The sequence below is a fragment of the Typopeltis vanoorti genome, chromosome 26, assembly GCF_054136105.1.
Source record: "Typopeltis vanoorti isolate ZY-2024b chromosome 26, IOZ_Tvanoo_1.0, whole genome shotgun sequence".
In the NCBI taxonomy this organism is placed as follows: domain Eukaryota; kingdom Metazoa; phylum Arthropoda; class Arachnida; order Uropygi; family Thelyphonidae; genus Typopeltis; species Typopeltis vanoorti.
Window position 1 is genome coordinate 32,465,919 of NC_143574.1, and position 26,661 is coordinate 32,492,579.

The 26,661-nt window shown below is 37.6% G+C and overlaps 1 protein-coding gene across 1 annotated transcript in view; it reads right to left on the reverse strand.

Annotated features, from left to right (window-relative positions):
* LOC150092465 (uncharacterized) overlaps nt 1-26,661 on the reverse strand; it is a 195,787-nt gene that overhangs the window by 143,762 nt on the left and 25,364 nt on the right. The window contains exon 3 of the mRNA XM_090414868.1: nt 12,648-12,723. Within this exon, the coding sequence (XP_090270994.1) occupies nt 12,648-12,723 (76 nt within the window). The remainder of the gene's footprint in view (nt 1-12,647; nt 12,724-26,661) is intronic.

Here is a 26,661-nt window from a genome sequence, read left to right on the forward strand (position 1 = left end):
GTATTAACGGTTGTATAGCTCTGTTATTCAGTTTTTTTAACGAACTTTTTTGATATTCATAATACCAACAAATGAACTTGTTTTTTTCTTAATTTCTTATAGTTTGTGCTTTAAACTGTTAGTTATCTTTACCACTGAAGATGTTAGTCTGACGACTAACGAAACTTGTCTGGTTTGTTTTTTAGTACTTGTTTAGTTCTAAAAAACAGTCTTTTTTAATAAAAATGTGGTCACAAAACCGAAATAATTCGATTGAACTTCTTAACCACAGAAACATCCGTATGATTAAGTTTTCAAACTTTTGAAAATATCTTGTGGAATTCACCAGTTAAGCATCTGCTCTGGGAGATTTTCCTAGTCACTTTATTGTATTCTTGCATTCCGATATTGTAATGAGGCATCAATCTCTCCATCCGCTATTCGAGTTATCTGGTAAAAATGACAGAATTTATTTCGTTCAGTCGTAACACTCCCTTTTTCTGTGAATACAGCCTAAAGTGTTTGTGAGGCACCTTCAGTAAGTCTACATCTTCTTGGAATGTTTCCCTTTCATAATGCAGAGCATTTATCGTTCTTTCGTTTCTGTCTCTTTTGAATGGCCAGCCAGTGGATGTTTTGTCTTCATCATTTCTACAGCTTTTAGACATGCCTGTAGCCGTATTGAAGTTCTTTTATTTTATTTTATAATTGATTTTTTTTGCTTTTACTTGTCTCTTTGTTCTGTCTGAGTAGTATAGGCTAGATAAATTTTTAAGATCTTCTCCCTGTTCTCTCTCTTTTGCTGGTTCTTTATTCTACTTCCTATTCGAATAGCTGAACTTTTGATATTTAATTTAAACGTTTTCCACGTACTGATTGCATTTCCAAGTTTTACGGATTCTGCTATTATATTTTCTACTTCTGTATTAAATTCACTTTCTTCTGTTAGCTTTTCATTGAATTTCCATAATGGAAAGTTCCAATTAATGAATGTTTTTAGTTTTTCTTTTTTGGAAATACTGAAGTATGGCCTCTACCGTGTGGTGATCACTGAATATGACTGGAGTCTACTTAATGCTCTTTACTTTGTCCTCTAAACTTTAAGTCTCTGTCTACCACCACCCCTAAATCTCTAGCTTCATCTATTTCCTGGAGTAGTACCATCAGTGTGATACATGCTTTGTAAGTCTGTCCTAAAATGCATAACTTTACATTCCTTTACATTACACTGACACCCATTAACTTTTGTCGATACTGATATCCAATTTAAATCATCCTGAAAGCTCTCCACATCGCCTTGATTAACAATTACTCTTCCTAATTCTCATCATCAGCAATCAACTGAATATTTCCTTTCAGGTTATTTCCTATATCATTTATGTACAAATTAAACAGCAATGGTCTCAGTACAGAACCACCTTGTTCAGTGCTGCGAAACAGATGACATACCAATAGTCACCTGTTTTTGCCTCGATTCTGCCACTCCATATATATATATATATATATATATATATATATATATATATATCACTTTTTTGATATCTGTTCAGCAGCCACTGTTATTACACTTACCAGCTGTTATCCACTTATCCACACTTATTCCTGGTTATCCTCTGTAAAGGATAAACAGTAATTACCAGGTTCAATATGATTGCCTCCCTTCTTAATTTAGACAAACATTAAGTTGTTCTGTTGAAAAATAACCACAGGAATACAAGTCTTACATCACCCACAATAAGCCTGAAAAATCTGATCTGACACATTAATACTGAGCATAATATCCTTTGGTTTAATATTCTCGAGAACATATTGTAAAGGTGAATAAAAATAGTAAATTAGTACAGTTAGTAATAAGGCCCATGTGGACTACTACTATTACTACTATGCACAGATCTGGATTCTTTTTGATGAGTGCCAGCCTGGTTGGCCGAGTGGTTAGCGTATCCACTCTCCACCCAAAAGGCTGCGGGTTCAAATCCCGCCACGGGCATGGATGTTTGTGATGGTCTGTGATACTAGTGTGGTGGTCGGTGGTAGATGGCGTTGGTGTAGATGATGAAGGTAAATGCAGTTGAAGACGAAGAGTTGTAGAGTAGGTGCCCTCCCTCGATGAGTCTTTGGACTCCCTGGAGGTGTTATGTAATAATAATAATAATAATAATAATAATAATAATAATATTCTCTTATCCACTTATCATTGTCATATCCATTCCCATTTTTTCTAATTTGTGTAATTCCAGGTGGTATTCTTTTCAATGCCTTTGCAAAATCTAGTAAGAGCATTGTGTAGTCATTTCTTTATCCACCTAAGCTGTTATTCAAATTATAAAAAGTCAGTAAATTATTAAGGCATGACTGACTTTTCACAAAGCCATTTTGACCTTCATACAGTACCATATTTTTATCTACGCATTCTTGAATTCACGTTTTTACCAATTTTTCTAGTACTTTTACCACCACATCTGGGATGATGATTGGTCTATAATTTGCTATTATAGTCTTAGAACTTCCCTTATGAAAAGGAATTATTTTGCCCTTTTTTGCACTCCCTTGGAACTTAAGCAGACTTGTCAAAAGCATTGCCAGTTCCCTTGAACATTCTAGTAAAACCCAAACTGATATTACATATAATCCGACATTTGATTTACATTGTGATTCTGCCATATCCCAATTCATCCACCTCTGTTCCCAAATTAGTCTCTATCACATAAGTTCAAGCAGTAACTGTACTATGACAATATAACCTTGCAGAGTGGACACTCATTAACTCAATTATGTTATCTGCGTCTATCTCCTCATGCCCATCATCACTCATTAAGGTTAATCTTCCAGTCATTCTTCTTCTTCCTACTTGCTGCATAATGAAGGAACTCTTTAGGATTTCCTTTGGTCCCTGGATAGATTCTTCTCATAATCTGACTTTGCCTTCCTTGCCACGCTGGTCACCTTTCTTATCTGTGACTTGTACTGTTCACGAGTTTGCCAGTCACCTTCCTTTTTATATATCTTCCACAACATTTTCTTCTTCTGCAGCTCATGCTTAATGATATTACTCATCCATCTATCTTCTACCTGATTAACTCTCCTTTCTCTAAGTATGCAATTTAATACTGCTTTGTTTCGATGACCGTTAACTATATCCCATGTATACAAACATCCTTCCTCTGCAGTATTTAATGCCATGGTACAGATTTAAGCTTCTTTCTGAGCATGTCATAATCATCTGCCTTGAGGATGATTATGACATGCCTTGTGGTTCAATATATATCCTTTATTGATAGAATATTCCTAATATTTTACAATCTCCCAATTCATCTATTCTGATTCCAGTAATAACTCCTCTAATCTCTTCTTTGTCCAAATAATGACCTACAGTTATAGGTAAATGTATGATTTTTTGTTATTAGTACTATTGGATTTTATGTGCTCAATCTGGTTATAATGTTTCTCAAGTTCCTTATCAAGAGCAGACATACCCAAAGAGTCATATCAACCATATGACTGATCTGTCATATGGTTGATAGAGAATCACATTCATGTTTTTTATATGCCCATTGGGTACTCAGGTACACTCCACAATCAACTGTATATTTTGTGTAACTGGTAACACAAAATATACAGTTGGTTGTGGAGGAAGAACCAGTGAATGGATAATATAATAGATGTATATTGTGCGAATAAAGGCTTGTTTCAGCAATAGGACTGAGTCCATGAAGAAAATTATGATATCGGCAATTTCAGTATCAATACTTAAATTGAAAGACAAAAAAGTCATATGAAGGTGGAGGAACAGAAAACTTAGGACTCTGTGAGTGCTGAATATGATAATGGCCTCAGACAGAGAATTTATCGTTAAAAAAAAAAAAAACTTAGCCTGCCTTCAAATGCAGAGAATGATCATGAAGTCTTTCTTAATTGGGAGGTTCCATCTGGGAGATGGAACCTCCTTGATTTCTGCCTAAAAAAAGCACAGATGTTTAGAACCTTCGTATATATTATTACTATTATTATTATTATTATTATTATTATTCAGGCCTGCATGGAGTCAAAAGATTCATATTGAGAGGTCCTTCCTAAGAACATAAAGTCTGTCAAGACTCATCGAGGGGAAGTCCCCCCTAAGAAACACAAAACCTATCATACCACTCCTTAAACTCAGGACTTTCAGGACTTTCAGGACTATATCCTGAAACGATCAGGATATAGTCCTGATCGTTTCAGGACTATATGGGAGTCCTGAAACGATCATTGTCATATATATGTATATATATAGATATTATATATTATTACTATTATTATCTCCTAAATATATATATATATATATATATATATATATATTTAGGAGACATATATATATATGTATGTATGTATGAACGATATATATGTGGGATATATCATCATTATCAAACGGCTAACATGTAACCTCAAGGGGTGTACAAGATATTATGATAGTACTACATGAAGAACTTACATTATTATCAACTTCCTATGAACAGTTTTCCTCCAAATCAATCTGTTATCTATCAAAACTCCAATATTAGCACATCTTATATTTCTCTCTTCTGAGACACTTTTTTGCTGTATCAATCTGCCTACATCTTGGTCTTAATCTGGATCTTTTTTCCTGTCAACCTGGCAGAGAACACTTGTTTTGCTAATCTCTGCTCTCCCATTTTGTTTAAGTGACCATACCACCTGAGATTAGCTCTGCTAACAATGTCAAGTTGTTTCCTAATATCCTCATTCTGAATATGATATTGTCATAGATGCCATCTCTTCATATCCCCTAATCTTTTTTCAGGACTCCCATATCTGTGGTCTCTAGTCTTTGGTCAAATGTTTTATTTCTAAACCAGCTTTGAGATCCATAAGTTAAAATCGGCTTGAATACTGTCTCGTATACAGCTAATTTAGTGTTTTCACTTATTTCTCTCTTATTCCATATATATTTATTCAGTTCATCACACCAACTTTATAGATTCTGTTGTCTACTTGTATATTAATTAAGCAGCTGAAATGTTTGACTTGTTCTGTAGGTTCTCAATTCACAATTCAGTTGAAATTTTCAATGTTTCTGCCTATTTTCATTGTCTTTGTCTTTTTATTGCTGATTTTCATAACAAATGTATCACAAAAGTTATTCAATTTACTCACAGAATCTTGCAAACTTCTACTGGATTTATTTAAAAGTAAAACGTCATCTGCACGAAGAAAAGAGCTGAGATTAACATCTCCAATTTTGATATCAGGTTTAATACTTTTCCTTCATAATGGGATCTATATATATATATATATATATGTAGAAAGTTTTTTAAGATTTTTAACTTGGGTATAATATACGTTAAAGATACCAAGCTATTTTATATATATAAACTTGGTATTAATCCTATTTCTCAAGTAAGCAAAACAGACAAGTAAACCCAAGATGGAATACAAGAGCAGATTGGCGCTAAGATCCAAAGAAAATCCTAGGGAATTTTTTAGCTATGTGGCCAGTAGGAGAAGAAATGACTGTGGAAGAATAATATTGTGGGATAAAAATGGGGATAGAGTGACTGATGCAGAGGACATAGTGGAATTGTTCAATGACCACTTTATTGGAGTATTTCATCCTGGAGGAGTCAATTTTAATGCTAGAGGGATAGGGCAGGTTGAAGGTTTAGAGGTACAGGAGGAGAGTGTGTTTCAGATACTGAGAACTCTGGATGTCAATAAAGCTTTTGGACTGGATGGCATTTCACCATGAGTTTTGAGAGAATGTGCTAGAGTACTGACAGTGCATTTAACCTGGCTTTTCAATGAAAGTCTGACTTCGGCAAACGTGCCCAGGGAATGTAAGGAAGGTAAGATAGTGCCATTGCATAAGGGTGGTAACAGACTGGAAGTGTCTAATTATAGACCAGCCTGTGTGTCATCAGTAGTTGTTAAGATCTTGGAGAAAGTAGTGAGGGACCATATACAGAACTGGGCAGATGAGGGTAATGTTATCTGTGAGAGTCAACATGCATTTGTGAAAGGGCGCTCTTGTTTTAGCAATATGCTAGCCTTTTATAATAAAGTTACAAGATGATTAGATGAAGGAAAGGCATATACTTCAATTTTCTTTCACTTAGCAAAGGCATTTGACAGGGTGCCACATGATAAGCTGATATTTAAGTTGCAACACATGGGTCTGGATGTCAGATTGGTCAACTTGATTCAGGATTGGCTGTCTGATAGGTATCGGAGAGTTGTGTATGGTGGAGCAGTTTCAAGGAGACAGAAGGTTACAAGTGGGGTTCCACAGGGCTCAGTACTAGGACCTATATTGTTTAACCTTTATATCAATGACATAACCAGTGGATCGCAGGGGGATATTCAGTGGTTTGCAGATGATGCGAAGCTGGGAAGGATTATTAGTAATAGTGCAGATGTGGTAACCCTGCAAGAGGATTTGAATAAGCTAGATAGATGGGCAAATGAATGGGGGTCTCAGTTTAATGCAGCAAAGTGTAAGGTCTTGAGGTTTGGGAAACATCGATGGGATGCTTCATACTCTATGGGAGGAGTTATACTGGAGGAAGTAGGAGAAACAAGAGATCTGGGATTCATGATTGATAGAAACCTGAAATTTAGGAGACATATTGCAAAGGTGGTGAAGGTAACACAGAGGATTGCTGCAATTATGAGAAGGACACTGACCTGCAGAGATAAGAGGGTTATCATTCCGTTGTATAAGTCTCTGATCAGGACCCCTTGGATTATTGTTCTCAGATTTGGTCCCCAGGATTTGAAAGGGATAAATTAACTGTGGAAAAGATACAAAGACGGATGACAAAGATGGTCTCAGGGCTGTACAAGGATAGTTATGAGAATCGGCTGATGGAATTGGGACTGCAGAGTTTGGCGGATAGAAGAAGGAGAGGTGATATGATTGAGACTTTTAAACTGTTGAGAGGTGGTTACAGGGTCGACACTAGGGAGTTCTTTCACTTGGTTGAACAGCGGGAAGGAGTGATGACAAGAGGCCAGTCCTGGAAGTTACGAAAGGAAACTGTGATCAAGAGGGTGAGGAGTGGTTTCTTTGCATGGAGGGTGGTTGAGCTGTGGAATGCATTGCCTGATAGAGTGGTGAGGGTGAGAACGGTCAATGAGTTTAAGGTGTGGTATGATAGACTTTGTGTTTCTTAGGGGGAACCTCCCCTCGATGAGTCTTGACAGACTTTATGTTCTTAGGAAGGACCTCCCACGAGAGTCTTTTGACTCCATGGTGGCCTGAATAATAATAATAATAATAATAATTATTATTATTATTATTATTATTCAGGCCTCCATGGAGTCAAAAGACTCATCAAGGGGAGGTTCCCCTTAAGCAACACAAAGTCTATCATACCACTCCTTAAACTCATTGACCGTTCCCGCCCTCACCACTCTAACAGGCAATGCATTCCACGGCACAACCACCCTCCATGCAAAGAAACCAGTCCTCACCCTCTTGCTCACAGTTTTCTTTCATAACTTCCAGAGCTGGCCTCTTGTCATCACTCCTTCCCGCTGTTCAACCAAGTGAAAGAACTCCCCGGTGTCAACCCTGTAACCACCTCTCAATAGTTTAAAAGTCTCAATCATATCACCTCTCCTTCTTCTATCCGCCAAACTCTGCAGTCCACATTCCCTGATCCGATTTTCATAACTATCCTTGTACAGTCCTGAGACCATCTTTGTCATCCGTCTTTTTATCTTTTCCACAGTTAATTTATCCCCTTCAAATCCTGGGGAGACCAAATCTGAGAACAATAATCCAAGTGTGGTCTGATCAGAGACTTATACAACGGAATGATAACCCTCTTATCTCTGCAGGTCAGTGTCTTTCTCATAATTGTAGCAATCCTCTGTGTTACCTTCACCACCTTTGCAATATGTCCCCTAAACTTCAGGTTTCTATCAATCACAACCCCAGATCTCTTGTCTCTGTACTTCCTCCAGTATAACTCCTCCCATAGAGTATGCAGCATCCCATCGATGTTTTCCAAACCTCAAAACCTTACACTTTGCTGCATTAAACTGAAACCCCCATTCATTTGCCCATCTATCTAGCTTATTCAAATCCTCTTGCAGGGCTACCACATCTGTACTATTACTAATAATCCTTCCCAGCTTCGCATCATCTGCAAACAACTGAATATCCCCTTGCAATCCACTGGCAATGTCATTGATATAAACAATATCGGTCCTAGCACTGAGCCCTGTGGGACCCCACTTGTAACCTTCTGTCTCCTTGAAACTGCTCCACTATACACAACTCTCTGATACCTATCAGACAGCCAATCCTGAATCGAGTTGACCAATCTGACATCCAGACCCATGTGCTGCAACTTAAATATCAGCTTATCATGTGGCACCCTGTCAAATGCCTTTGCTAAGTCTAAGAAAATTGCAGTATATGCCTTTCCCTCATCTAATGTTCTGGTAACTTTATTATAAAAGGCTAGCATATTGCTAAAACAAGAGCGTCCTTTCACAAATCCATGTTGATCCTCTCAGATAACATTACCCTCATCTGCCCAATGCTGTATACCCTCCCTCACTACATTCTCCAAGATCTTAACAACTACTGATGACACACAGACTGGCCTATAATTAGACACTTCCAGTCTGTTACCACCCTTATGCAATGGCACTATCTTACCTTCCTTCCATTCCCTGGGCACCTTTGCCAAAGCCAGACTTTCACTGAAAAGCCACGTTAAAGGCACTGTCAGTTCCCTAGCACATTCTCTCAAAACACGTCGTGAAATACCATCCAGTCCCACAGCTTTACTGACATCCAGGGTACTCAGTATCTGAAACACACTCTCATCCTGTACCTCTAAACCTCGAGCCATCCCTATCCCTCTAGCATTAAAACTGACTCTCTCGGATGAAATACTCCAATAAAATGTTCATTGAACAATTCCACTATGTCCTCTGCATCAATCACTCTATTCCCATTTTTATCCCACAATATCATTCTTCCACTGTCATTTCTCCTCCTACTGGCCACATAGGTAAAAAATTCCCTAGGATTTTCTTTGGATCTTAGGGCCAATCTCCTCTCATATTGCAGTTTAGCTTTCCTTACCACACTAGTCACTCTTCTGGCCTGTGTCTTATATTCCTCATGCATTTTCTCTTCACCTATCTCCTTATATTTCTTCCATAGCCTCTTTTTCGCATGCAATTCCTGTTTAATATTGTTTGTCATCCACTTTACTCCAAATTGCGTTCTCTCCTCAGTGTCCTTCTCATAATAGCAGCAATCCTCTGTGTTACCTTCACAACCTTTGCAATATTCGATGTAACATCTTCACAACTTGTGCAATGTGGCCCCTGAATTTCAGGTCCTTGTCCACTGTCACTCCTAGATCTCTCATCTCCTCTACTTCTGTTAAACTTTCCCCACCAAGTGTATACTTTGCATCCCATCGTTGCTTACCAAATCTCAAAACTTTACACTTGGCAAAATTGAACTGATAGTTCCACTTAACTGCCCATTCATGCAATCTATTCAAGTCCTCTTGTAAGGCATTAACGTCAGCCTGACTGTGCATTGCTCCCAGTTTTGCATCATCCGTAAATAGCTGGATATCACTAGTTAAACCCATCCCAATATCCTTAACATACAAATTGAACAACAATGGCAGAGATTCATCATAGGAGGTACTCGCTATTGCATACAATGTTCATTCAACTGCGTCTTAAACTGATCCAATGTGTCCACATCCACAACACACTCAGGCAATGCATTCCACTCACCAACCACCCTTCATGCAAAGAAACTGACCCCTGTGGCACACCTCTGGTATGACCTTTCTCTTTCGAGATACTGCACCCCCATATACAACTTTCTGATACCTATCTGACAGCCACTCACTGATCCAACACAGTGTCTGGCTGTGTTGGATCAGTGACTGACAGTGTTGGAACTGTTATCCAATCCCATCTGTTTCAATTTAATTAAGAGCTTGTTATGTGGCAGTCTAATAAAAGCTTTTGCAAAATCCAAGTACACTACTGCATATATACATCTCCTCTGTCCAAGGTATTTGTCACCTTGTTATAGTACATAAATAAGTTAGTGAAACATGATCTCCCCTTAAGAAACCCATGCTGATAACCACAGTGAATATTGCTGTTATCAACCATTTCTGTATCCTACTTCTCACCAATCCCTCCAGGACCTTCACCCCAACTAGAGATATACAAACCGACCTATAATTTGAAGCTACAGCCTTATCACCGCCTTTATGCAGTCGAACAATTTTACCCTTCTTCCACTCTCTTGGAACTGTGCCGTTACAAAACTCTTACTAAACAGACATGCCAATGCTAGTGCCAGTTCCCTGTGATATTCCCTTAAGATGTGTGATACTATGTCATCAAATCCTATCACCTAATTAACATCAAGATTATTTATTTCCTTAAATACCTCCTTCTCACTCACAATTAAGCTATCCACTCCTATGTCCTCTACACATTGGTAGATCAGGGTGGAATCATTAAGTTCCTCATGTTTCCACCCTGATCAGGATCAAACTCACTTATAAATTGATCACTGAATAACTCAACAATGTCTTCTGCAGCAGTTGCCATTCTACCAATTTCATCCCTTAACTTCATCTTTCCATGAACATTCTTCCTTCTACTTGCCACATATCTAAAAATTCTCTAGGGTTTTTCTTAGCATGATTTGCCAATTTCTGCTCATACTCTACTTTTGTTTTCCTTACTAACTGAGTCACTCTCCTTGTTTGTTCTTTGTATTCTTCACGTGACTGATTACCATTATTCATCTTGTACTTCCTACAAAGGACTATCGTTTTCCAGATTTCATGCTTAAGCTCCACATTCATCCATTTTACGCCTACCTTATTCGGCTTTTGGCCTTTTGGATACATACGCGCATTGATGCTGTTATGTATTTCTTTGTAAGTTCCCATGCAGCATTTATTTCCTTAACGCTCAATTCCTCGTTCCATGTTATATCTCGAAGGTGTCTCCTAAGCTTGTCATAATCACCAGCCTTATAATTCCACATGTATCCTTTCCTCGTAGAAGCCTGCATATGACTAGCCACAACACAGGTGATTACTTCATGATCACTTTCACCAACTGGAGGGAAATGTGAAACTCCTCTAACAATTACATCCTCTGATGAAATGATCAGATGTAGAACTCTTGACCCTCGCGTGCCTTCCTTTATGTACTGACTGAGATAGTTATCTCTCAAGAACTCGAGAAATTCACTTCCCTTATTCCTAAATGCCTTATTCCAATCTATACTTCCATAATTAAAATCACCCATAATAATTACCTTTCCTTTGTTCACTAATCGAAATTGTTTATATTTCTTCATCACCACCTTCCACAATTCCAAGCCTATAGCAACATCCAACAAAATATGTCTTCCTCTTGACCTCCACATTACATCACACTGCCTCATAACCATTGCCACTATTTCCCCCCTTTCATGTCTACCTTATGTGGACTTAATTTTCCTGCTATCATCAGCAGCACCCCCCCCTACCTTCCTGCCTTTTCTATCCTCACGAAAAATACTGTATTCTATTTCTATTCCTGTTACGATATCATCTTCATTCAACCATGTTCACTTATTGCAATGAGTTGGGGGCAAATAAACTCAATCATTCAAACCATTTCTTCCCCTTTATTTCTGATACTTCTGCCATTTGTAAACAAACACAACAGTTCATTTTTAGGTCTATAGCCAGTCCTATCCAAGCCTATGTTGGTTGTGATTTCCCCACTTCATCTGCCAAATCACCTTTATCACTGCTTACCACATATATCTGCTCAGTCTCCACTTCTCCACTCACATTGCAATATACCCCATGTTCATACACATATTCATTGCCACTTTCAACATTCACTCTCTCTATACCATGTCTCCCTGTTTCCCTGTTCCTCTTGTATTTCCGTTCTCTCTCTTCCTCTTTCACACTACTGTTTCCACTGCCAAGCACTGCTATCTCTTCAGTACCACTCTCCTGATTTTTCTCTTCATCTCTTCCTTCTGATCTCTGGTATGCATCACACACTGTACTTCCACACACTATACTTTCATCCAGCAACACTTTCTCCAGGACACTCATCCAAAGCCATTTAAAAGCAACACATCATGCCTGAATAATTTCATTCTTCACTCAAACACATGCCATACATTCACAAACTCCACTCCCTTTTCCTCACACAGCTCTGCCATTATCTCTGCTTTCCTCAGTTCACTACTGTCATATCTGGGCAACATGCCTACGATTTTTCCAACACTTTATTTTTAATTTTGCATAATGGTGATGATCACAGGTAACTATGAAAGAAACAGAAGAATTACAGAAAAGAAATTTATTCTACTAGAGCAATTGCTGTTGATAATGAGTTTCTTCATTAAGTTTCCTGTCACCAGTAATATATATTTCATGTGTAATTAAATTAAAGTACGTTCTAACATTATATCAATCAATTATATATTTTTCATGATTTCTTTGGCTGAGAAATGTATAATTAGTTTCATGGCATTATATGAAATTTAAGGGGGGGGAAGAAAGCCTACATTTTCGCTACATTGTGTATTTCATAAACTATACCAATATATTAAAAATAAAAATCAAATATATAAATAATTTACCCACATCAAACTTTGCTTGAAAATTGTAATTAATAATATCCATTTCGTCCATACGCAGAAGAATGACTGTTCTCTGACAGCTGAAACATAAGTAAGTCTGTGTTTATAAAAGCACGCAAATATTGACATGTTAATTCTATTTTCTTGATATAAACTAACAATCACTACTCTAATTAGTCAATACTTAATTTACAATAAATCTCTGAAATAACAGAAAGACATGTCATTAGATATATTTATACAGTTTTATTTGCATAGATATAAAATAAGAGTAACCTGCAAAAAATGGCAGAGGCATTGTCATTCCATGACTTTAATTTAGATTTCAGTTGTTTCGTTAAGTGTGAGGTCTGTTAAATGTATTCTTTCGATTACATAAATGATTCGTGGATATTTAGTGCGGATGGAAGGAGGGTGTGTGCGAAGTGTGACCTGAACAAAGAATTGATGAATGTAAATACAAAATTGATGACATAAAGTGTTAGTAGTGAGATTGTTGCGGGGAAAATGAGTGCAAGTTTGAAAGAGCAGGATGGTGAGAAAAAGAGAGGCAAAAAAATGTTAAAAAATCAGAAAAAAAGAAAAAGAGCGATTTGAAAACTGTAATGGATGTTAAAAGGGATAAAAGTGAGGTGAGAGTGGCAGAAGGAAATGAAATTGAGAGTACGAATGAAACTAGAAATGGCATGACGCAGAAATTGAAAGTGAAAAAAATCAAAAGAATGAATGATAGTGAAAGTTCGACACATATTGGACTGAAAGTACAGAAACAAAGAGAGTGAAATTGAGAGTTAGAAAGTTAGACAGATTGAATGATAGCGAGAATGTGTCGTGTGATTTGAAAGTTAAATTGGATTGGATGAGGCAAGAAATGAAATGGATGCAGAATGAAATTAAAAAAAATTCGGGTAAAAACTATTAAAATAAATAATGATGGCATGAAAGAGTTAACGAAAGATGAGCGAGTGGCGTTGTATGGTGACTCCATTATTAACGATGTGCTGGAGAATAGAATGAACAAGGTATGTTTTCCAGGTGCAAAAATGAGTGGAGTGATTGAGGCATTAGATATGAGGAGGGAATGAACGAAGGAGTTGATGGTTTTAATAGGCACGAATGATTTGAGAGAGAACAAAGAGTGTATCAGAATGGATATCAGGAGGCTGCTTAGAAGGATAAAAGAGAATAGTGCGACAAGAAGGGTGGTCAGCATGTTGCCGTATGACTGCGGTGAGATGAGGCAGAGAGCAAGGATTATGAATGATATGCTGGCTGAAATGTGTGAGGAGAGGGAGTACAATTTGTTAATGTGTGGAATGAGTTTGAAGGACGAAGTCAGCTGTATGGGAGCAATGGAATGCATTTGAGTCGTTATGGTGTGAGTCGCTTGGAGAGATTGCTGCTGAAAGGTAGAGAAGTGAGTAGAGAGAATGAATCAGATCGAGTGGGAAGTGATGTGGAAGAGCGGGAGAGTAAGACAGGAGAGATTGAAGAGGTGGTTATGAATGGGGAAGTAAGTAGTATGAGTATAGAAAATGAGAGAATGGGTGTGCAAGAGGAGGAGGGAAACGGGGAGGGATAGGGTGGACAGGGGTACACAGATTGAGACAGGTGGATGATCTGAGAGCATGTGTACACAGGAAAGGAATGGGATGACCAGCGATCAAGAGGAAACAGTTGGAATTGAAAAGGGTTTTAAAATGAGGAAGCAGAAAGGGAAATGGCCTCAGTCGAGCATGGAGAGATAACATCGAGTGAGTGATATCAGTGGAACTATCTGTAGATCCAGAAATGAGCTGTTGTGTTTGTATACCAATGCTAGAAGATATAACAAACAAGGTGGATGAAATGGTGCACTAATTGCGTCTGTACAGCCAAAGATTGTCGGAATAAGTGAGACAAGGTTGGAAGAGGATGACATCCTGACAGGAATAGAAATGGAAGGGTATGATATATTTCGTAATGATAGAAAGAGTAAAAAGGGAGGGGGAGTGCAATTGATGATAGAGAAAGAGTTATGTCCATACAAAGTAGAAATGTAAGAGGGAAATATTGCCAGTGGTTTTGAGGCAGTATGGTGTGAGATAGATGTGAATGGAATCAAATACTTAGTGGGATGTTGTTATTGACTGGATAATGTGGATGGTGGTGATAATGAAATGTACAATCAAATTAGCCAAGTAAATAAGAAAAGGGTGATCAATATGGGTGATTTTAATTATGGCAATATAGACTGGAATGAAGAGATAGCAACTGGAAGTAAAGAAAATGAGTTTCTTGAATTTTTGAGGGATAACTACCTCAGACAGTATGTAACAGAGGGCATACAAGGATTGAGGGTCTTGGATTTGGTCATCTCATCAGAGGATGCAATTATAAATGAGGTGTCAAATCATCCACCAATTGGTGAGAGTGACCATGAGGTGATTACCTGGTTGGTTGCCAGCAGTGTGGGGACCTTTGTGAGAAAAGGGTATATGTGGAACTACAAGGGAGGTGATTATGAAGAGTTCAGGAGACAGCTTGTGGGTGCAACATGGAATGAGGAGTTAGCTGGAAAAGAGATCAATGCAGCATTGGGGGTTTTCAAAAACTATTTAGTAGATGCAATGTTTAAATATATTCCAACGGTGAGAAGGTTAAATAAAGTAGGTGTGAGAGGAATGAATAAAGAGATTAAGCATGTGATACAGAGAAAGAGCATTGTGGCAGCAGCATAAGAGAAGTGGAAATAACCAATTCCATGAGGTCTACAAAGACTGGGCAAGGAGGGTGACTTGGTTGCTCAGGGTAGCTAAAGAGAGGTATGAACAGTAGTTAGCTAATGAAGCCAAAAAGAATCCTAAGGAGTTCTTTCAATATATAGCCAGCAAAAGAAAGAATAAATATGGAAGGATGACATTGATTGGAGAAAATGGTTAAAGACAGCTGTTGTGGAATGTGTGGTGGAGATACTTAACGAGCAGTTCATACATGCTTTTCAATCTTGTGGAAATGACTTCATCGAGAGATTGAGAGCAGTTGATGATAGGGAGTAGAGACTGGCTGTAAGTGAGCAAGAGGCGTATGGGGAGTTGAGTAAACTAGATGTAAATAAGGCTGTGGGACTTGATAATATATTGCCACGTATTCTGAAGGAATATGACAGGGAGTTGACACCTGTCTTGACATATTTTTTTAATATGAGTCTTGCACTTGGTGAAATCCCTAAGGAGTGGAAGGAGGGCAAGATTGTGCCACTTCATAGAGGAGGTGATCGAACTCGACATTAAATTATAGGCCTATCTGTGTGTCAGGTGTTGTGTTTAAGTTTTTGGAGAAGCTTGTGAGAACTAGGATCCAGAGTTGGGTTGATAACAATGGTATTATCTTTGATGGACAGCATGGATTTGCTAAAGGGAGTCATGTTTTAGTAATCTACTTACTTATAAAGTACCCGATGATAAATTGATAGTCAAACTGTTTCAGATGGAGTTGGATATTGGCTTCCTGATAGGTATCAACAAGTTGTGTATGGGGGAGCGATGTCGAGGAAAGGAAAGTCACTAGCGGAGTGCCTCATGAATCTGTTTTAGGTCCATTACTCTTTAACTTGTATGTTAACGATATAGGTGAAAATTTTGATGGAGATATTCAGTTGTGTGCAGATGATGCAAAGTTGGGATGAACCATGAAGAGTAGAGAGGATGTTGTGACCTTGCAAAGACTTGAATAAATTGAGTGATTGGGCACGGAAATGGGGTTATCAGTTCAATGTTGCAAAATTTAAAGTTTTCAAATTTGGAAAACAAAGATGGGATGCAGAATTTATTCTTGGTGAGGATACATTGTTGGAGGTGGAAGAAATAAGAGATCTGTAGGTTATAGTGGATAAAGATTTGAAATTTAGAGGACACATAGCCAAAATTTTGAAGACAACACAAAGGCTTCTGGGAATGATGCGGAGGACAATGATGTGTAGAATTAGGGAGATTCTTGTTCCGTTTTATAAGGCATTGATTAGCCAACACTAAAATACTATTGTGCCCAGATTTGGTCACCTCGTGTTCAGCAGGATGAAGAGATGTTGGAAAGGGTACAAACGCGACTGACTAAGGTAGTTTCTGACCTCTGGAATGTAGAGTATCAGGAAATATTGAGGAGATGCAATTTGCAGAGTCTAGTGGACAGGAGGAAGAGGTGAGATATGATAGAGACCTACAAGTTGGTAAGGGGTTATTATAGGATTAATGCTGGAGAAGTTCTACAGAAAATAGTGGGAGATGGGGGAGGACCAGAGGTCATCCCTGGAAATTGTATAAAGAAGGTGTGAGAAGGGGAGTGAGAGGCAGGTTTTTTTCGTGCAGAGTTGTAAATGATTGGAATGGCTTGCCTGAGAGTGCGGTGTCTGCAGGGAGTTTGAATGGGTTCAAAGCATGGTATGATGAGCTGTATGTGTGATAAAAGGACCTCCCAGATGAGTCTTTTAATCCATGAGGTCTTGGGTAGTAGTAGTAGTAATAATAATAATGTGTGTGTGTGTATATGCCAGCCTGGTTGGCCAAGTGGTTACTGTATCCACTCTCCAGCCAAGAAGCTGCGGGTTCCAATCCCGCATATGAATGTTTGTGATTGTCTTCCTCCTCCATTCATTCATTCACCCAGGTATAAATACAATCTCCCAATATGGACTGGGTCACCATGGAAGTAGTAGATCCAAAAGATCTCTCAATGGAAGAGGCCTTCACCCTGCAGTGGGTAAAAAATAGGCTGTTTATCATCACCATCATATATATATATATATATATATATATATATATATATATATATATATATATATATATATATGACTACTACTATTAACTCGGGGTTGGGATATGTTCATTTTTAATATAAACTGACAAAATACATCTCAATTTGTTATAATGAGAATTATAACAAATTGAGATGTATTTGAAAACGCAACATGTTTCGTCGAGATTGACTTCATCAGGCGTTAAGAATAAAAAAAGATATTAAAAGACACTGAAATAAACATCGAGACATTCTAAATGTATACAATTATAAAGTTATGATATTCAACTGTAAATTACAGTTATTATGAACTTGTGCTATAGCCCGTGTTAAAGTTCTATTATTGTACACTTGTGCGTGTGTGGAACCACGTGATCTCCAGTATCTGATAGTAGAGCTGAAAGAGTCAGGCAAATTATAGCTGAGATTTTTGTTCATATGAAGAGGGTCCAAGGTGATTTCTTTTGACTCGACAATGCGGCGTTCTACCTCATCATGGCAAATGTGTAGGTTTGAAGTTGTTGTCCAATTTACTTCATGTTGGCAGCTTTCGTTGTTCATGTTTATTGAAAACAGGACATGGCCTGACAGGGCAGTTGCTCTGGTTCTCTTATAAGCAATGTCTCTCTGGTGCTCCTCGAGATGTAGGAGAATAGATTTCTCTGTTTGGCCATAGTAAGGTTTTCCGCACTCACATGTGACTTTGTATACACCTGGAAACTGTAGAAGGTTGTGAGATTGTTTATAGTTGCTGAAACTTGATCTTATTTTTGGAGGAGTCGAGAAGCACGTTTGTATGTTGAAATTTCTTTAAGATTCTACTTAGTTTTTTGGATAGTGTGCTGATATATGGCAAGGAGATATAACCTTTGGAGTCGTTCTGTGTCTCTACGTTGCTACGTTGATGGTGGGATAATTGTTTGTTGATACTTTTTAAAGAGTAGCCATTGCTTTTAAAGGTCCATTTAAGATGTTGTAGTTCATTTTTAGTTCTTCTTCAACTGACAGTACAGATCTTGCACAATTTGCAAGAGTTGATATAATACCCAACTTTTGCGCTAAATGGTGATGTGAGGACGCATGCAAATATCTGTCCGTGTGTGTTGGCTTTCTAAATATAGAGACTTATTGATTCAGACGTCTTGGTGAGTTTAACATCAAGGAAACAGAGGGAACTATTTTCTTTAATCTCCATGGTCAATTTTATATCCTGATGGAGGTTGTTTAAATGGTTGAGAAACCTGTGAAGATTCTCAATACCATGCTCCCATATGAGGAATATATCGTCCACATATCTAAGCCAAATTCTTGGTTTTAAACTAAAGAGGAGATTGCCTTTTGTTCAAAATCTTCGAAAAAATTGTTGGCTAATATAGGAGAGAGGGGACTTCCCATAGCTAATCCTTTGACCTGTTTATATAGTTTACCTTCGAATTCAAAATAGCCAGAGTTTACACAGTGAGATAGTAGAGAGAAAATTTTATTTGAAATCTTGTTCTTTAAAATATGGAGAACTTCTTGTGTAGGAATGTTGGTAAAGAGTGCTACCACGTCAAAGCTCACCAAGATGTCAGAAGATTTGAGTTTAAAGTCCTTGATTTTAGAGACAAAATCTGTTGAGTTTTTAATATAGCTTTTAAGAAGATTTTCCCGCATAAGCTTTTAACGATGACGCGAGATATTCAGATAATCTGTAGATGGAATCAGTGGGTGTAAAGCCTTGGAATCAGTGGGTTAAAGCCTTGGAATCAGTGGGTGTAAAGAATGGATGGAAAGCCATGTATTTCATGGAATTTCTATGGTTTTTTGTAGGAGATTATTGGTTCTATTGTGTATTTCTCTTGTTGGATCCCTCTCAATTTCCGAATAACTATCTGACTCTAACAATGTTAAGATTTTTTCTCGGTAGTCTGTTTTATCTAGAACTACAATTGCATTCACCTTATCAGCTTTTAAGATGACAATATCCTTGTTAATCCGTAGATTTTTAATTGCAAGTCTCTCACCAGGGGTTATATTATCAGAACGAGATTTTGCGTTGTTGATTGCAAGAATTGCTTCTATGCGAAGTAAACTTGCGTCTGCGTTTACTTCGCATAGAAGCAATTCTTAATTCTAAGCAATTCTAAGTAGGAAGTAGCAAAGCTACTTTCTCCATCTTAGTTAAAAGTAGTTCTTTAGGAATGCATTTTGGTGCCAACACAAAATTTAGACCTTTTTCGAGAACTTTCTCTTCATCAGGACATACCACGTAAGACGATTTGTTAATCACGAAATTTTTAAGTCTGTTATGACAATTATTTAGTGTAGACCTTTCTTGTCTTGACTTCAGTAAGTTGAATTTTCTGATTAGCTTGTGTTTGTTTAAGTTTTGATATCATAATGCGCGGTGTGTACTTAATTCTTTAATGTAATTCCAAGAATCAAGGTGTAAGCAGGCTGCTAATTGGTTTTCTAATGATGTTTTTTCTGTGAAAAGCAAAGATAAATTACGTTTTGTATCGCAAATCCTCTCCGTTAAAAGATCTAGTTTAGCTTTAGTGTAAATTCGGTGTGCTCTTTCTGTAGTAATGATTTCTTTAAATTGTAGGAACTTTGGAATAATTGAGGAAAACTTACATCTTTTCAAGAAGATAAGTCTGTTGGTATTAATTCCAATGCTGCTGAGTGTCTTCTGATATGCTTTCGTAATTGCACAATTACCCTCGTCAGAAGGGAAATGATGACTACTACTATTAACTTGGGGTTGGGATATGTTCATTTTTAATATAAACTGACTAAAAACCCGGGAATTGACTAAAAATGGAGAAATCTATCCAACTACGTCTCGAGGGGCACCAGAGAGACATTGCTTATAAGAGAACCAGAGCAACTGTCCTGTCAGGCCATATCCTGTTTTCAATATACTCGAACAACGAAAGCCGCCAACATGAAGTAAATTGGACAACAACTTCAAACCTACACATTTGCAATGATGAGGTAGAACGCTGCATTGTAGAGTCAAAAGAAATCACCTTGGACCCTCTTCATATGAACAAAAATCTCAGCTGTAATTTGCCTGACTCTTTCAGCTCTACTATCAGATACTGGAGATCGTGTGGTTCCACACACGCACAAGTGTACAACAATAGCACTTTAACACGGACTATAGCACAAGTTCATAATAACTGTAATTTACAGTCGAATATTATAACTCTATAATTGTATAGCTTTAGAGTGTCTCAATGTTTATTTCAGTGTCTTTTAATATCTTTCTATGTTCTTAACGCCTGATGAAGTCAATCTCGACGAAACATGTTGTGTTTTCAAATAAATCTCAATTTGTTATAATTCTCGGGTTTTTAGTCAGTTTATATTAAAAATGAATATATATATATATAAATGAAACAGTAAAATAATGCCAGTTTAAATATAGAATCTTATGTAGAATCAAATTACTCACTAAATAATTGCTAATGCAGAACATGATCTACTGCTAGTATCTTATTATATATGTATAAAAAGAAAAAAAAAATTTTTTTTCAGCCTATTTTCTACCCACTACATGGTGAAGGCCTCTCCCACGGTGACCCAGTTCATATGGGAGAGAGGATAATCACAAACATCCATGCCTACGTGGGATTCGAATCCGCAGCCTGGACAGCGGATACACTAACCACTCGGCCAACCAGATAATAATGCTGACCCTCTTGGCTGTAATAATGTAAGGTACACTGAAGAAAGAGATGCAAGACATAAAATAAATAATGCCACTTAGGCTTACAGAGGTTTTTAATAATTCTCTCTCTCTCTCTGACATAGATGCAGATATGAAATGTGCATGTCTGCAGATGTATTTTAGCTGATAGGTTGAATTTCATTGCCCAATTTTTGCAAATAACACCCAATTTACTAGAGATTTGAATTTAAAATATTTAAAAATTCCTTAAAATACTCCTTGTTTGAACTTTAGAGCAGGGATTCTGGATAACCTAAATTTTTGATCACTCTTGATATTCATATAAGTTAGATTTACTATTATTATTATTGTTATTATTACCACCCCAAGACCTCATGGAGTCAAGGACTCATCTGGGAGGTCCTTTTATCACATACATCTCATCATACCGTGTCTTAAACACACTCAAACTCCTTGCAGACACCACACTCTCAGGCAAGGCAGTCCAATCATTTACAACTCTGTATGAAAAATACCCGCCTCTCACTCCCCTACTCACACCCTCTTTATACAGTTTCCAGGGATGACCTGTGGTTCTCCCCTGATCTCCCACTATTCTCGGTAAAACTTCTCCAGCATTGATCCTATAACAATCCCTTACCAACTTGTAGGTCTCTATCATATCTCCCCTCTTCCTCCTGTCCACCAGACACTGCAAATTACATCTTATCAATCTTTCCTCATACTTGACATTCCAGAGGTCAGAAACTACTTTAGCAATCTCCTTTGGACCCTTTCCAACATCTCCTCATACTTCTGAAAACCCTGTGACCAAATCTGGGCACAACAGTCCATGTGTGGCCTAATCAAAGCCTTATACAACCGAACAAGAATCTTCCTACTTCTACATGTCACTGTCCTCTGCATCATTCCCAGAAGCTTTTGTGTTGTCTTCACAATTTTGGCGATGTGGCCCCTAAAGTTTAGGTCCTTATCCAGTATCACCCCCAGATCTCTTATTTCCTCTACCTCCAACAATATATTCTCACCAAGCATAAATTCTGCATCCCATCTTTGTTTTCCAAATTTTAAAACCTTACATTTTGCAACACTTAATTCACATCCCTATTTCCGTGCCCAATCAGTCAATCTATTCAAGTCTTCCTGTATTAGCAGCAGAGAATCTAATAAAATTTACAATTTTATTAGCAATTTAGTTTGTTCTGTTGGGTGAGGTTTTAGAGAAAACGCTGCATTAATAATTGTCTCTGAATTCATTGTTAATGATTACTCTGGTAACTAGCTATTTTGATAAATAGTGATTTATTGATTATTATTATTATCTTAAGACCCGATGGAGTCAAAGACTTGTATAGGAGGTCCCATAGTCATACACACAGCTCACCATACTGTGCATAAAACACTTTCAAATTCTCTGCAGACATCAAAGTTTCACAAGATATTTCAATCATTCACAAATCTACATACAAAATACTTGATTCTAACTCTCTTGTTCACAACCTCCTGATACAGCTTCCAGGGATGACCTATTTTTCTCCTGATCTCCCACTATTTTAAGAAAAACCTCTTCAACGTTGATTCTATAACAACCACTTACCAACTTGTATATCTCTATCATATCACATCTCTTCCTCCTATATACTAGACTCTGTAAATTGAAACCTCTCAATCTTTCATCATATTCAACATACAGAGTTCAGAAACTACTTTAGTCAGTCACATCTGGAAACTTTCCGATATCTTCTCATCCTTTTGAAAACCAGGTGACCAAATCTGTGCACATTAGTCCATGTGTAACCTAATCAGAACCTTATACAATGGAACAAGAATCGCCTTATTTCTATAGGTCAGTGACTTCTGTATCATTCCCAGAATTCTTTGTGTTGTCCTCACAATTTTGGCAATGTGTCCTCTAAATTTTAGATCCTCATGTACCATCACCCCAAAATCTCTTATTTCCTCCAACTTCAACAACATATCCCTACCAAGTATAAATTCTATATCCCATCTTTGTTTCCAAATTTTAAGACCTTACATTTTGCAACATTGAACGTGCAACCCCACTTCAGTTCCCATTGTCTCAATCTATTCAAGTCTTTTAGTAAAATCAACAACTGCTCTACTCCTCATAGTTCCTACCAAATTTGCATCATCTGCAATCAACTGAATATCTCCATCTAAATCTTCCCCAATATCACTAACACACAGGTTAAACAGAAATGATCCTAAAACAGACAATGAAGCAGACCACTAATTTCCTCTTCTAGAATATTGCTCCCTCATACAAAACTTGCTGATACCTACCAGATGGTCAGTCTCCAATCCCATCCATTCTAGTTTGACTATCAACTTATCATATGGTAATCTACCAAAAGTCTTTGCAAAATCAAAGTATACTACTGTGTATCCCTCTCCTCTGTCCAATGAAACTGTCACTGTATTCTAATAAGTAAGTAGATACATGATCTCCCTTTAGCAAATCCATGCTGTAATTCAAAGATAATGCCATTGTTGTCAAACCAATTCTGGATCCTGGCACTTGAACTACAAAATCTCATACATATATAGGCCTATTATTTGATATTTGAGTTCTGTCACTTCCCTTATGAAGCAGCACAATCTTGCCTTCCCTTCTACTCCTTTGGAACTGTACCCACTGCAAGACTAACATTAAACACATATGTCAAGGCAGATTATTATTATTATTATTTTTCGTGACACCTCCAAGGAGTCCGAAGACTCATCGCGGGAGGACACCTACTGTACAACTCTCTGTTTCCACTACTACACAAAACCTCTACCCAATCACCTACATCAACACCATCTACTGCCCACAACACTACCACCACTAGTATTTTTTTGTCTGTAAATTGCGTGTGTTCTGAAGGGCCGATCTGTCTGTATGCAGGATGAAAAACCCGAGTTTCCGGGAAAAAAACCCTGCTACCTCCGTATGAGAACGGCTAACTCACCTTCGATTGAAAAAGTCCATATAAAGATTCCTTTCCAACTCTGTGGCAAACTCTGTGGAAAGATGCCAACTCTGTGGCACATTCTTTCAAAATACATGTTGATATATTATCAGGTCTCAGGGCCTTATTAACATCAAATTTACTCAATTCCCCATACACTTCTTGCTCACTTACAGTCAGTCTCTCCTCTCCATCATCAACTGCTCTTAATCTCTCCATGACATCACATTCACAAATATGAAACACCTTTATGAAATGCTGATTAAACATCTCTATATCTCCTTGCAGCAATTGTTCTTATACCATTTTCTCCAATCAATGTCATTCTTCCATAACCATTTCTTTTTTTGCTGGCTACATATCGAAAGAACTCCTTATGATTCTTTTGGCTTCATTAGCTAACTGCTGCTCATACCTTCACTTTTGCTCCCTACCAACCAAGTCATCTCTCTTGCCTGTTCTTTCTAGTCCTCATGGAACTGATTATTATCACTCCTCTTATGTTGCCTGCATAATGCTTTTTTCTCTGTATTGCATGTTTAATCTATTCATTCATCCATTTCACACTTACATTATTTAAACTTCTGTCCTTTGGAATACACTTAGACATAGATTATACTAGACAGTTTTGGAACCAAAGCAGCACTGATCTCCTTTCCAGCCAATTACTCATTCCATGCTACAACTGCAAACTGTCTTGTGAGTTCTCATAATCATCAGCCTTGTAGTTTCGCATGTACCCTTTTCTCACAGAGGTCCTCAGACTTCAGGCAACCACCCATATAAGCACTTCATGTTGCTCTCACCAACTGGAGGGTGATTTCACTTCCACCTCATTTATAATAACAGCTTCTGATGAGATGATCAGATCCAAGAACCTCAATCCTCATATGCTTTCTGTTACATATTGTCTGAGGTAGTTGTCCCTCCAAAACTCAAGAACCTCATTTTCTTTATTTCCAGTTGCTATCTTATCATCCCAGCCTATATTGCCATAATTAAAATTGTCCTCAAAACCACTAACACCATTTCCCTCTTGCACCTCTGTCTTGTATGGACATAACATATGGACATCAATAGCACTCCACCCCCTTTATACCCTTTCTATTCACAAAACACATCATATCTTCCATCTCTATTCCTGTCAGGATGTCATCCTCATCCAATCATGTCTCACTTGTTCGAAGAATTTTTGGGTGAACAAACTCAATGAATGCAACCATTTCGTTTGCCTTGTTTCTTATACCTCTATCATTTGTATACAAACATAACAGTTCATTCCTGGATTTATAAAGAGTTTCACTGATACCACTTAGTTTATGTGACTTCTCCATACTTTCCTCAAGCAATTTCTTTTTCTCCTTATTCACTTCAGTATGTTCTTCAAAGCCAAATGCGTTTTTCTAGATTCCAGGTCTTTTCTTTTTGTCTACACATGCATTCACATCCTCTTTGGAGCATTAACGTTTCTCATGCTGTGTTGTAACGTCCACCCTGAGCCTCCTCATTTCCCTGTTTGTCTTGGTCACTTGTTCTCTCATTCTCTATACTCATGCCACCTGCTTCTTATTCATAACTACCACTTCTATCTCACCTTTTTTACTGACCCACTCATTCGCATCACTTCTTTCTTGATCAGATTCATTCTCTGCACTCATTTCTCTACCTTCGAGCAGCGGTTTTTCCAAATGACTCACACCAAAACCATTCAAATGCAGTCTATCATTCTCATACAATTCAATTCATCCTTCAAACTCATTCCCACATTAACTTCCCACATGCACTTCTTTCTCCTCACATTTCTACTAACACATTCACAATCTTCGCCCTTTACTTCATTTCATCACTCTCATACCTGGGCAACACACTGACTACTTTTCTTATCACACTATTATCTTTTATCCCTCTCACCATCCTCCTGATATCCAGTCATGCATGTTTCTTGTTCCCAGTCAAGTCAATTATCACTATTACCACTAGCAATTCTTTTCCTCACTGCTCATATCCAGTGCCTCAATCACTCTATTCATTTTACTTCCAGGGAAAACAAATGTTGTGCATCTTCTCATCCACCACACCTCTAATAACCAAATCCCCATAAAACACCACTTACAGATCTTTTGTTTCCTCTTTCATACTGATATCATTCAATTTCATTATTTTCACTCTTTACACATATTTACAATTCTCTTAATTTCACTCTGCATCTGTTTCATCTCTTGCCTCATTTTAAACAATTCAGCTTGCAAATCTGGTGTCACATTTTCATTCTCATTGACTTGCCCAATTTTATTGCCAGCCATAGATGCTTGTTTACCATCAATACTGCTCACCACCTTACCTTTAATTGTACTCTTTTTTTTCAACTTCTGTTTCGTGATGGTAAGAATCACAAAAGTGATATTCATATCACTTTTGTGATTCTTACCATTGATTGTTAAGTTAATTAGATTGCTTTTTCACTGTTTCAAAACTTTTTTTACCAATTTTTCACTGTCTTTTAAACTGTCCCTCTTTGTTATTACATAAACAATCATCCTCCTTGTGGTATTATTGCTACTAATGCTTTCAGTTATCAGTATGTTACCTCTCAT